The following is a 13403-nucleotide window of genomic DNA, read 5'->3' as shown; positions in this document are numbered from 1 at the left end:
GAGATCCATGTATCTGTAAAAGTCAGTAAACTGCATGAGCTCGTAACAATATTAGGCTTTTCTTAGTAGTAAAGAGCAGTAGGTTTTTAATGAAGCAGGTGAACCCATATTAGCTCCTTTCTGCTGCTAGGGATATTGTCAATGTCTCCAGCATGTTGAAGGTCCTACCTGCAGTAAATGCAAACCCTTGTACTGGAACCTGGCCAAAGAAAACCCCGAGGGATGCACAGGTATGGCTTCATGGCATATGAAATGTAGTCATCTTTATTCTCTCACACTATCTGTGGTGCTCTTTGTGATTTTCACAACTCTTGTTAACAGTGTGTTTATCATAATTTCCCCAAATTAACCACTAGACCAGCAGTTACTTTCAGAGACCAGGCCATAATTTCATGGGTGTTTGCTGAACTAGGGTGTGCTCTGAATTTACAATGATGTTCACTTCATATGGCCCTTTTTTTTACCTGTAACCCTGAAATCAGAATTTGGCTCATGGCTTTAAGGAAAAAAGTGCTTTTTCACTTCATATTATTTCCTAGCTTGTAGTGTAAAGCCTTCTTGTGGCCTCAGGGTGTGACAAATCTGTTATGGTTTATATCTGTATTATAACCTGTGATTGTCAATGTTTTCCAACAGGGAGTGTGTGTTTTTTCAGGCAGATAGTAATAATTAATGAAGATTAAAAAGGGTAAAGACAAAAAAAATCTTTAAAGGTTCTCTCCAACTGTTTCCTTTGGAACAGATTCCACCACAACAGCCACTTAGGAGTAGCTTTTGACCTGATAATGATATCATTACATTTTTTACTTTAGATCTTTAAATACTAAACAACTCCTCAAATATTAAGTACTGGACTTCCCATGTAATTCTCTGCTTTCAGTCACAGAGTCAATACTGGGTTTCTCCAAACTTCTGGGTCAGCATAGTTCCTCTCTGCAATATTTTGTCCATTTCTATTTCATATGGAGAGTTGATTTGGTCCCAGAGTGGCACTGCTGAATAGAATGTGCCAGTCAGGCTGGAAGATACTCTTTTGTATCAATAGTCTGAATGTTTCTAAGAAAGAAAACAATTGTAAATTCAAACTCAATACTGTTTGTGTCAAATACAAGGTAAATTACTTTAAAACACACCAGTAAATCACACATGCTTAGAAGTCCTCATTCTTTCTCCTCTTTTTTTTTTCTCACCTCATACCAGTATCTTGTCTGGTGTTCTGAACCTTCTGGAATAAAATCCACCTTGTGGTGCATTGACTCAAAATTGCAGATTCGGAGTGGTTGGGGTTTTTCCCTGTAAAGTATCACAAAAGGTGAAATGCAGGTGTCTTTTTTTATCTCTTCAGCATGCCAGTGTGATGTGAGTGGAACACTAAGTGGAATTGGAGAATGTCAGCAGGTAAAGTGAAATTAAAAGGAACATATTAATTAAGTTGATTACTGTAAAGATAAATTATTGTAACATTTGCTAAGGTAGAAATCTTAGTTTTTTGCTTTTGAACATAAAATAGCTTGTTTTATACATCGAAAAATCAATTTTACATATTCTAGGGATGTATAAAGTTTTAAAATTTTTTTTTTTCTTGAGTTTATGCGTTTTCTAGTCTGTTTCTGAAGATGATAAATGACAGAGATAATGTCCAGATAATAGTATTTGGGGTTTGTTTTGGTTTGGTTTGGTTTGATTTTTTTTTGGGGCGGGGAGGGGGGTGTTTTTTTCTGAGATTAGAATATTTTTCCTCTTTAGAATTAGAAGGAAGTCAGAGTATTGAGAGATTAAGGTTCTGGAAAGGTATTGAAACATTTTTGATTAAATTTATTTTTTTCACAGGAAAATGGGCATTGCTACTGCAAATCTAATGTTTGTGGAGATTCCTGTGACACTTGTGAAGCTGGTTATTATGCTCTTGAAAACAAGAATTATTTTGGCTGCCAAGGTAAAATGAGTAAAGGACATCACTAGTGGAACATTTGCACTTAGCACAGAAGTCTTTAGAATTCCCTAGGCTATTTTAGAATGGGGATGTTTGACTTAGTCATGTGCTCAGCATTTTGCACTGGTGCTGGTGCTTTAACCTTGCTTGTTGTGACTCCCCTTTTGCCTTTCAGCAGGAGAAGGAACAAGGCAGATGTTACCACTGTGCTTCCCACCCATTTTGTGCATGTCTTAGAAAACAGGATGCTTTTAGACTTTTTTTAGGAACACTCAGCCTTTCAATCCAACTTGAAATTTTTTGAAACACTTGCTCCTTAGTACAGCATATTATACTTCATTACTAGAGGTGTCCTTTAGTTTGTGCCACAAGTCCTGTCTTCTGTAGAAAGTGGTTAGATATTGTTGTCCAGTGTCAGATGAAAATATGTATATTATATGAACACACACATTGCAATTTTGTCAGATAAATTAAATATTAGAGTACCAGACTTCACAAAATTAACATCTTGGAATTTTTGTAAGTTAGGTTTTAGATTTTGTTATTTGTGGGTTTTTAAAATAATTATTCTGATTATGATATTGTTGCAGAAATTTTGACTTGCTAGAAAAATATTTGAATAGCAGTTCGCAAAACTGCAGCCCTGCATTTAGCAGTGTTGCAGGATGTATTATTGAGGATTTTTTAAAAAGTGAATTTTGTAGCATTCTAAGGAGAAATTAAAAAGAAAAGAGGCACAAATGCAGGAAGCTCAAAATAATTGCAGCTTATGCATGTGTGTTGAGTTGCGTTTGAAAGAGTCTAAGGGGAGGAGGAAAGGAGTCATTAATGGTGTTGAATTGTGAAGCCATGGTGTGTTTTCTGATAACTTTTATCACTCTTTTTCCTGCTGGGCTCTGCTCCTGGCCTGCCAGGCTGCAGGTGTGATGTTGGAGGGTCCCTGAGCCCAGCCTGCTCCCAGCCCTCGGGCAGCTGCCGGTGCCGGGCGCACGTCGTGGGCGCGACCTGTCGGGAGTGAGTCCAGCTCCAGCACACTTCCCTTGAATCTCCAGCTCCAGCACACTTCCCTTGAAACTGCCCGTCAGTCCCCTGTTACACTTTCATGTGACAGTCTGGATTGGTTAATAATTAACTTGGCAAATTGCACTGGTAACTGATATTAGTTTTCCTGGGCAGTTTCCTTCCTGTATTTTAGTAAGATTTTCTGGCTTGCTTCCTTAAATACCAGTTTTACAATAATATTGCATATGCATCTGTATCTATCAAGAGTTGAATAGGAAAAAGTGTGAAAGCTGTAAAAGCTTCTGGAGAGAAAATTCTCATTGCATCCCTCTTACCAGCTGTCTTGAATCTGAGCTGCTGTCAGAATTCCCCAGTCATCAGTAGATCACCTCCCTTTCACTGCTTTTTGCCCTTGGATGTAGATCATAAATGACTGGTAATTCTTTGCTGATTTGTTGAGGGTTTTATTTCCTCCTTGAAAGGCCTGAAGAAAACTATTTTTTCCCTGATCTGCACCACATGAAGTTTGAGATTGAAGATGGTACTACTGTCGAAGGAGGAAAAATTCGGTTTGGCTATGATCCTCAGGAATTTCCTGGCTTCAGTTGGAGAGGATATGCACAGATGTCCTCTATACAAGTAAGCTGGTATTTCACTCAAGACTTTGGGGTGAAAATGAAAACAGAAGAGCCTGGCACATATATCTTTCTAATACTGCTATGTGTGTGGAAAGTCATGGAAAAAGGACAGAAAAAAGAACAGGATCTGACCAATCCAAACCCTTTGGCACTATGTTGCTGTTTGAATTAGTGAGAATTGGTATTTTTTTCAGGTCATTTGCAGTTGCTTGTGCAAATATGCCTTCTTCAGAAATGTTCTTTGAGGTTGTTTTTTTACAGCTTTAAAGTCTATGATGCTAAGTGCAGAAATTCTCATTGTGCCAAGAACAGTGGGAATGGCAGAAAATTAATGCTTGGCTAAATAATTTGAATTGCACAGGTCCATGACAGTCTGTGTCCATTATTATGAATGACACCTTCACATTAAGCAAACAGGGAAATGTGGTTCAGTAAAAGAAGCTGTGAGCAGGGGCATGTTGGCAACATTTATTTGAGTTTCATGACAGACTATGAATAAACTGAACAGCATCTGAGGGAATAAGTAAATCACAGGTAGAAAGTAACCATAATTTCTCTGAGAAGGGCCCTTCTGGCTTTGGATTGAACTGCTGATCAAATGAAGCAGAATTTTAAAACAGTAGATTTGAATAATAAATGAGATTTGTTCACTCATCTTGAAAGTTAGTGTTTTGGTGTAGTTGTGTCCAGCCTCCATTTGTCCAGGGACTAATGTCCCAGCATGGGACAAAAGCATATAACCATTACACTATGATTTCCTTTATGTTCTTCATTTTTCAATCTTTTGTCTTTTGTTGGTTTGGTCCTGGGTTTTTTTTATCCCAGATAATTTTTGAGTTTTCAGTATTATTCCACATTCGTAAGTGAAGGCAACTCTTCAGTGTCTGTGATTTCTTAATGCCTGCTTTCTAATTCAGCTGTTTTTTGAATTTCTTTTCTAGGGGCATTTTGTACAGGCTTTTTTTTCTGTTCTCAGATGTGGGAAACAGAGAAAATGTTTACATTAGTGGAAGCAAAATAGACCACAGTGGTGGAGGGGTAATTGTGCCACAAGTAGCTTGGAAAGGGACAGCTTGGTGGACTGTGATAGGTGAACTGGTGGGAATTGGATAGTGAGGGGAGCTTTAGGATTTAGGATGGAAAGAAGGAAACCAAACCCATGAGATTGCACCAATCCTGTTTTTTCCTAATCCACCACTGACCCTTAACATGTCTCTTAGTTTTTTTGAAAACTAAATAATGGGGCTTTGTGAATGCAGAGAATTTTGTGTGTCTGGAGGTGTCAGTTCAGCCAGAAGACAAGGACAGCATTCCTGTTATTGCAGCTCTAAGCATCTGTAGGATCTGGTAGAGGATCAGAAGTTTCAGTGACAGTCTGAGTGTCTGCATGCTGTGGGATCTCAGACTAGGGTCAATGATTGTTGCCTATTCCTTGGAAAGGCAGGGATATTGACAGCCCTTGTTACCATATGCCTCCTTTATGGCACAAGTGGGGATAATGCCAGTTAAATACTGTTGGTGTACCCATGTTAGTTCAGCCATTCTGTGTCCTTCTGGATCAGCTGGTATTCAACAAGGGTTTTATTTCACTGGAGATTTTGTTCTATGCTCTCTTGTAAGCTGCCTGTGCCTTTTTGTCTTTGCCAAGTGGTTTTTCTTTCTCTGGGTGCTAGTAACAAGTAATGTACTTTCGATTCCTCCTTTTTTCCCCTTTCTTTTTATTTTTCCCAGCCAGAGGTGGTTGTGCCTATCACTGTGGCTTCCGCTAAGCTCTTCCACCTAGTCCTCCGCTATGTCAGCCTGGGCTCAAAAAGCTCTAAAGGGAAGATCTCAGTTGCTGAGGGAAAACATTTTGGCACTAATTATACTTGTAAGTGATTAATTTTCTCACTAGGCTTGCCTGTCTTCCTCTGTCATACACCAGCATTGCCAATCCAGTATATAGTTGTCTGCATGTGCCTTTTTCTTGTAGGACTTTAGTCTGGTGCTTGCATGGCTTCTAGCTGTTCCTCAATTCAGCACTGTACAGCTGTTTTTGTTTATTAACTTCCATTTTTCAGAATGAAGTGAGGATAACTTTGAATGTGGAAAAATCCAACCTCTACTTATTTCGCATTATCCTGAGGTATATTAACCCTGGAGGTGAAACATTGCCTGGTCACATATCTGCTTGGCAGTCTCAGCCTGGAGCAGGTAGGTGTAACTCAGCAGTGCAACAGCTCAGATGAGTGTTAGATCAGGGAAGGCTTTCCAAGGTGCACCTAAGTCAAGTCTTTAATGCTGCTTAAAAGGCATCACTTTTAACCGTGTCAGTGCTTTTGTGCTTCTCCTAGTACGTTTTTGCTGTGTAATTGATGTGGCTGTGTTTGCATGAAACCCCTGCTTACAGCAGTTATCAACATTTGTTTCTTCAAATGTTTGCCACACTGAGTACTCTCAGTCCTATATGTGGAAGCTCTGAACTGTGGGTTTTATGAAGCTTTTAAAGAAGGGGTAACAGCGGGTTACAAACAAATGGTTTGTTTGGTTTACTTGCCTTTAATATTCAAGTTTTAAATATGGCTTTTCCCTTCATTCAATGAGTAAGATTTGTTTAAAATGATGAACCCAGTCTACCAAGTTAGTTCTGATTATAGACCTCAAAAACATGGTGCCTTTCAGGCCCTGATAAAAGATAAGTACTCCATATCCTTTGTATGGTACGGGCATACCAAGCCTATATGCAGATTGTCTTAACTATTCCTGCCTTACTGGGAGGAGTAGAGTTATAGATCCTTTTAGAAATTCAAGTAAGACAAAACTGAAGACTTCACAGACACCATTCAGCAGAGTGGCAGAAGTTTGTGGTCACAACTGGCTTCTAATGACTGGGTGACAGGGAACCAGGTTTTTTCTGTGTCCAGGATCTTCAAAGAGAAAACCTTCAATATTCCTAACTGCTGATCCTCATGACTTCTGTTTGACAAAGCATGCCACAGCCATGTTTCTGTAGTAGAGAGTCATAGAATTGTTTGGGTTGGAAGGGGCCTTAAAGATCACCCAGTTCCAACCCTGCCTTGGGCAGGGACACCTTCCACTAGACCAGGTTGTTCAGAGCCCTGTCCAACCTGGCCTTGAACACTTCCAGGGATGGGGTATCCACAGCTGGCCTATCATCTCTGCCTGGAAATTATCTGTCTGTAAGTAAACATTTCAGATGCTACTGAGAACCTCCAATACCTGAAGTATTTGACTTAAGGTCACAAGAGAATATGAAATGTGTCAGCTGAACATATGGAGAGTCAGGGCAGAGAGAGGTTGAATTGAAAACTATGGAAGGGGAAACTGAAAAAGTGACCATTTCAGAATATTGCATAACTGGTCATTACAGGGGCAGAGCTTTGCTGTTCTGCACCAATTTGCTCAAGAGTAATAAGAATGAAAAAAACAACTGCTGTGTGTGTCCGAGTGCATTGCTAATGCACGTTGACTGAAGAGCATTGATCAACTCCTGCCAAACAAAGTTTAATGAGAAAATTATCAGTCCAGCTCACTAAGAAAGTAGAGACATTTTACACAGTCACTTATGTTTTTTACTTGATTTTTTTTCTTCTGGCAGGGGCTGCTCAGAGCAAAGAGTTTGTCTTCCCACCCAGCAAGGAGCCAGCTTTTATCACAATCCCAGGAAAAAGCTCCACAGAGCCTTTCTCACTGGCTCCAGGCATGTGGACTGTCAGCATAATGGCAGAGGAAGTCCTCTTGGTAAGAAAACAATTGAGGAAAACAACTGCTTGAAAGTTGTCATGAAGTTACTGCTCTGTGCTGGAAAGAACCCTGCAAACCAGTGAAATTCAGCACTAGTGAAACAACAGAATACAATTATGAAAATTTACTCTTCTGCCTCTTATTTCTTCTCTGACTTTCACCTGCTGTAATTTTTCTTCTTACAGACTTTAAGTCTATCTGGAATCTGTACCTTCAAATGATAAGGTATTATTAACATATGGCACAAAGCATAAATGCTCACAAAAATTAGTAATTTTTACATATTAGATGTTGTATCTAGAGCTTAGTTCAGCCAAGGCCTTAGTTTTCTTGACAAAAAATGTTCATAAGAGTATTGTAAGATGAGCTGCATTATAAGCAGGCCAGTTTCTGACTGCCTTTATCCTCCTATCTTTTCTCTCCTTTCATTCACTGAAAAACTGAAAAATTTTCTAGGAGCAGTTCTAAGAAATTGCTAGAGAAAGAGAATTGTTTGAGATGATAGTTTATGAAAAACCCTAAATATGTATAATCACAAATGCAGCATACTGAAATTCTTACATATTTTGTACAGGGATAAAAAGCAGTGTCTTTAGTCATTAAGCCTGGGGCTGTGTTAAATTTATGGAATATCACATTAAGTCTTAGTGAAGAGCTTGCAAACATATTTCTTGCTGAAAGTGACAGTATCATTGTGCTGGGTTTTTTCACTGATACTTTTGAAAAGCTGTATGTTAATTATCTTAGCCCATTGTGTTCTCACATTAACAGTTGTTATACTTAAATTGAAATTTATTAATTTAAGTAAGCAAGGCAGAACAAAATTTGAAGTTTTGAAGCAAATCTTAATAGGTTACGTGGAGTATTTTAATCAAGTAATCTGGGATATGTGACTCTCCTGTGTGGAGTCACCCAGAGTTGGGTTGTGTGCTTGTGGATTGCACTCATGGATGAAAACTGCAGGCATCTGGCTGTGTGTTACTGAGCTGCAGGGAAGCTCCCTTCAGTGCACTGTGCTGTACAACACATGATGGGAGAGTGGCTCCAGAGTTCCCTGATCACAGGGCAGCTGCCTTCATACCATCTTTGTGAAATTACAGCGTTAGGGAAACATTCTGATGTTATTGGCCCAAGTAGTAACAGAAAAAAAATGTCCCACCCACATTTTGCAGATACCCCTTGTACAAATTGTTTCTGTGATTGGTTTCATTCATTGTTACATTGTGAAAGCCTGGAGCTGTTCTTTTTGTCATTGTTTGAATGCTTTAGCATTTGTTGTATTCTTTTTTCCTAGGATTACCTGGTGCTGTTACCCAGTGATTACTATGAGGCATCCCTGTTGCAGATCCCAGTTACAGAGCCTTGCACACATCCCAGCCCTGCTTCAGCAGAACAGTCAGTAGATATGCTACAGCACAAACCAGTGCCTTGGTTTATTTTGTTATCATCCTGCTGCACTTGAAAACAATAATAACCCTGTGCCTTGTTTGTTTGGGTTTTTTTGTGTAAGCTGCTTGCTCTATCAGCATTTGCCTCTGGGTGGATTTTCCTGTGTCCTTGGTTCGGAGGCAGTGCGTTTCAGACACGGGGGAGAGTCCAGAAGAGTACCTGTGAGACAGCCAGCTCCCAGCCAGCCAGTGATGGCCCATATCACTGGAAGAGAGGTCAGATTGCTGCCTGCTAACTGCAGTCCCATCTGTGCTGTTGACTGTAAAATTACCAGGCTAAAGTGGTTGCAGATTTACAGTCAGGATTTTCAGATCTTAGCACATCCCTAAAACTGACTCTGCGCCAAGGTCTGCATTTTACACAAAACTATGTAAAAGTATCAGTGTAGGCAGATTTATAACTGTGACTGGAGTGGACATTCTACTCATTTAATTAAGGAAAAATCCTTCTCCTTTAGGCATACTTTAGAAGAAATGACATAATGATTTGTCAGCAGAAATGGTGTACATACATCACTCTAAATTAATCTTTTTTTTCTTAAGTAGCTACACTTAGGTAAAATGTTTGCTTTACTGAAAAACAAGCAGAAGCAATTATGCCACTACAGTAGGTCCTTTGAAAGCAAAACATGTTTTATGAAATGAGGAGATCTACTAGAAGTATGTTAGGCAAAAAGGAAGGTATTTTATCAAGTATGTGATAGTGATGTAAAACGGTTATGGCCTCTATTACTGTTCTTGGATATTTCTTTTAAAAATATCAAGTACAGCAAGAACACTCACATGCCACAGGCTCTGGTGCTTCATCACTGATGCATGTGCAAGATTTACTGGTAGGAATAATTGCAGTGAAGTCAAGAGGGCTGTTGACAGAATTATTTACATGTTTAAATGTTTGTAGCCTAAGGAAATACTGAGAAAAAACAGTTTAAATTCGAAAATATGTAGTCAACTGAAGCAAAACCTTTGTAACCACAGCACTTAACTACTTAGGAGTATTTTGAATCAAATATTGTGTTAACCACTTTGTGCAAGTAGCCTAAAAGAAAATCTTGATGCTTCAAAGTGTTATTATTTGCTGGAGAAGATGCTTTCACTCCTTGTAGGGAATCAAAATACAGCATTGCTATAGTAGGAATTTTATGTTCTTGGGGATATTTTTTCAGTAAAGACGTAAACTCAGTTTTTGTACATTGTTAAGGATAGCTTAGAGATGATGGTGGCAATTTTTTAGCATCATAAAGTTTCTTCCCTTTCTACTGGGGAGAAGAGAAATAATAATACCCTGATTTCCTAGGGTAATTTTACAGCTTTTCTAGAGCTGTTATAATAGCAGCTGTTTCTTGAACTTGTTTGACTCTTGTTAAAGGACAAAGTGATATTTATAAGCATTGCTTGCATTCTGCTGGGTGTCTTCTGTTGAGACACTGCAGGACTGGCCCTGGACTAATGCTGACCAGTCAAAAGAGCAGGAAATGGGAGAAGGAAATGGGAACTTCCTGCAAGAAAGGGGAGTGAAAGATTTAACTACTTTTTTATTTTTCAATTATTTTGACCCAGGTCAATTTAGAGATGACCATAAGTGTTCCTCAAGTCGGTCGCTATGTTCTGGTTTTTGAATATGCCAACCAAGAGGATCAGATAAACACTGCAGAGGTAACAGTGCATAGCCCTGGACCTGTCACTGAAGGCAGAGTGAGAATATACAGTTGTAAGTACAGGTAAGAATTTTGGGAGTAGTTGCTAAATGATTAAATAAGCATTTGGAATGTAATTATACTTTTTATATATTAGGATCCACTTTACCGTGTAGATTGCTCAAATTGTAGGGTGATTTAAAAGCAAGTGCAGGATTCTGTGCATTTTGTAGAGGTTTTTAATTCTCTTTGTGCAATCAGCTCATTATATTTTGCTACTGCTTCAATTGATTGTTTTCCTATGCAAAGTGTTACTTTTTTATAACATTCTTAAATCCTTATAAACTATTAATCTCCAAGTCCAGTGGAAGAGCATCGCTGTGTGTCCAAGGGCTTTGACTCAAAAAAATGTAGCAGTCAGTTTTACAAGGGTATTCCCACTGTTTCTGACAAGATTTGCTGAAGCAGAAGTATCAAGGTCTCTGAAATTCTGCCTGTAGTCATCCTCTGGCTGTTAGACTGTGGGCAAGGTCTTCAGCCAAATGCTTTTTTATCCTTGTTGTCTGATGATGTTACTGCAGATGTTTCTGTGCAGTTGGCTGTCCTGAGTGAGACTGTCATTAACACTTGGGCACCTCAGCTTATTTTAAGCCCTTGGGAGAGGCAGCCCAGTGCCAGGGGACTGCAGACATGCATCCTTTACTCCCATGAGCCAACTGTTTGGCAGAATGGAGGCTTAGAGATATTCAGGAGGAAGCTGCTTGGTAAGAAAAGTCATTTTCATCAGCATGTTTGCGATACAGAGCACAGCCATGTGGAGCAGTGACCTTGTCAGGTTATTGCTGGGAAAAGCTCTTATTTTAGCCTGTTACATAACACTTTGAGCCCCAAACTTCTTGCTGTAAATCTTCCACTTTATTGGGGTTTTTTTTCCACAAAACACCCACATTTCCCCCACATTTTATGGGCTGGTTTTGAACATATTTGTTTGTTTATATTAGAAACATGTTCATGGAAAGAAAGCCCTTGCTGCTTTAATGTAGCAATGCAGCAAATCCCTTCTGCAGACATTCTGCATGAGCTGAAGGGTCACACTGGGAGTGAGGTGCTGTGTCATCTTTCCCAAACAGGAAGGTGCAAGTCTCTTCTGATAAAAAACAAATCAAGCAATGACACAGTGAAGTACATGTAGGTAACAGTAACTTGTAAAATTTTAATTTGTGCCAGACTTTCATACAGCTCAGTGAGCTTGAATATTCCAAATAAAACATGATAAGAGAATAAAATATTGCAGGCTTTGAGCAAATCGTAAACAAGTGACTGATGTTTCGCAAGTTTAGTTTAATGTCCCTAGCCCTGAGCTGACCTTTTTTCTGATCTATGCTTTAAACAAGAGTGAAATTTCCACATCCTCTGGTTTGTAGAGGAGGCAAACCTGTTTTTTCACTTGCATTGAGGAGTATCTCAGGGTACAGCTTCCTAAAATCAGGCCTTGCCCAGCTGCCACTGTGTGTGCAAGAGCTGATGATCCACATCCTTGGTGGCACATGGCAGTAGTGGAAAGGAGTGACTGGTGTGTGCTGGCACCTCAAGGAGCACGGCCCAGGCAGGAGAATATTACACACCATGTTACACAGTGTGAGAACATCTGCAGGTAGCATCCTTGTCTGTCCACATCCTGCTTAAGCCAGTAGCTCAGAGGGTGTCTGAGCTGAGATCTGGAGGCTCCAGCTCCAGCCCAGCCAGGATAAGCAGAGTTTTGTCCATGGTGGATCCTGTGTCTCGCTGGCGAGGACAGTGTCCCACTGGTAACCTGGTCACAGGCAGGTTAGTTTTGATCCAGCAGGAGGGCTAGGTGCTGTGGCTAGCCAGCAGCCAGGCAGTGAAGCTAGGTGACAGCCTGAACAGCATGGCAGTGCCAGCAGGCTCATCCTTAACCCTGCTCTCTGTCTCAGTTTCCTCTGTCGCAGCGTTGTAGTTGATGACAGGAATCGCGTTGCAGCCTATGACCTTCTGGCAGACACAAGGATACACCTGAAGGCATCATCAAGTAACTTTCTCCTGGTAGGTCGCCATTTTCTTTTCCCTTTGCTAATACTTGTTTCTTAATTGGGTAAACAAAGATATTTGTCTCCCTGTATTCACATTCTGAAAGGTAACGTGTGAAATTATGAATATTAGATGCTTGACTAGACATGCTTCATACATACCCCAGAATGCTGAGGCATTGTCAGTCAGAACTTTGCCTTTTTTGACAAGGCTTTTTCCAGCTTTCTTGTGCTTTATTTCAGTTCCCTTTTCTCTTCTACAAGTAAATTTTAAAGGAAAAATATTCTGGTAGCTTTTATACCTAATTTTTTATTTTCTTTATCTTTCATTTTTCCTAAATCCTCATAACACATGTAGAAATTTCTTGTGTTTCTTACAAAATTCAGGTTATAAATGCATTTATTTCAGGTAATAAATGCATTCCTTGGTCATATAGCTTTTAGGTATTTTAAATAAAAAGCCTTCACTGACCTCTTTTGGCCACACCAGGAATACACTTTTCTGGAGAATGAATTTTCTTTCATGTTGTTTCTAGTTTCTATTTTAGAAACACAAGGTTTGTAAAAATCTAGAGCTCCAACCCAGCTAGTAACAACTATTAGGACTAACAGCTTTCTTCATTTCATGAGTCAGTGTAAACCAATGCCTTTTACTGTTTTTCTGTTAGCTTCCTGCAGCAACTGCTGTGCTAACAAGAACTGATCTTCACAATCTTTAATTGTAAAGGCTGCACTTAGTAAAAGATGAGAAAGGGGAAGAGAAGTGTTTCTGGTGTGTAGACACTAATCATGATGCCAATGGCAGCAGTTTTGGGGTTAAAGATGCTCGTGTGTTCCCTTCATGTAGAGTAGAGAGGCAAATGGGAGCCACCTCTAGTGCTGGAGATACCTGATCTAAATGAGGGGGAAAAGGGGTTCTTGAGGCCATCTGTCAGGAGAGGCTCTTACAGCTT

The 13403-nt window shown here is 39.6% G+C and overlaps 1 protein-coding gene across 2 annotated transcripts in view; it reads left to right on the top strand.

The window, feature by feature from the left end:
- The window catches only part of LAMA3 (laminin subunit alpha 3), a 108540-nt gene that overhangs the window by 38314 nt on the left and 56823 nt on the right, over positions 1-13403 (top strand). For both annotated transcript variants that reach the window (XM_056484142.1, XM_056484143.1), the window contains 11 exons: positions 131-230; positions 1346-1398; positions 1831-1936; positions 2848-2947; positions 3418-3574; positions 5634-5766; positions 7172-7314; positions 8612-8712; positions 8828-8981; positions 10326-10486; positions 12358-12466. In XM_056484142.1, the coding sequence (XP_056340117.1) occupies positions 131-230; positions 1346-1398; positions 1831-1936; positions 2848-2947; positions 3418-3574; positions 5634-5766; positions 7172-7314; positions 8612-8712; positions 8828-8981; positions 10326-10486; positions 12358-12466 (1317 nt within the window). The remainder of the gene's footprint in view (positions 1-130; positions 231-1345; positions 1399-1830; positions 1937-2847; positions 2948-3417; positions 3575-5633; positions 5767-7171; positions 7315-8611; positions 8713-8827; positions 8982-10325; positions 10487-12357; positions 12467-13403) is intronic.

The sequence above is a fragment of the Oenanthe melanoleuca genome, chromosome 2, assembly GCF_029582105.1.
Source record: "Oenanthe melanoleuca isolate GR-GAL-2019-014 chromosome 2, OMel1.0, whole genome shotgun sequence".
NCBI classification, from domain to species: Eukaryota; Metazoa; Chordata; class Aves; order Passeriformes; family Muscicapidae; genus Oenanthe; species Oenanthe melanoleuca.
This window is presented reverse-complemented; position numbering and strand designations above follow the sequence as displayed.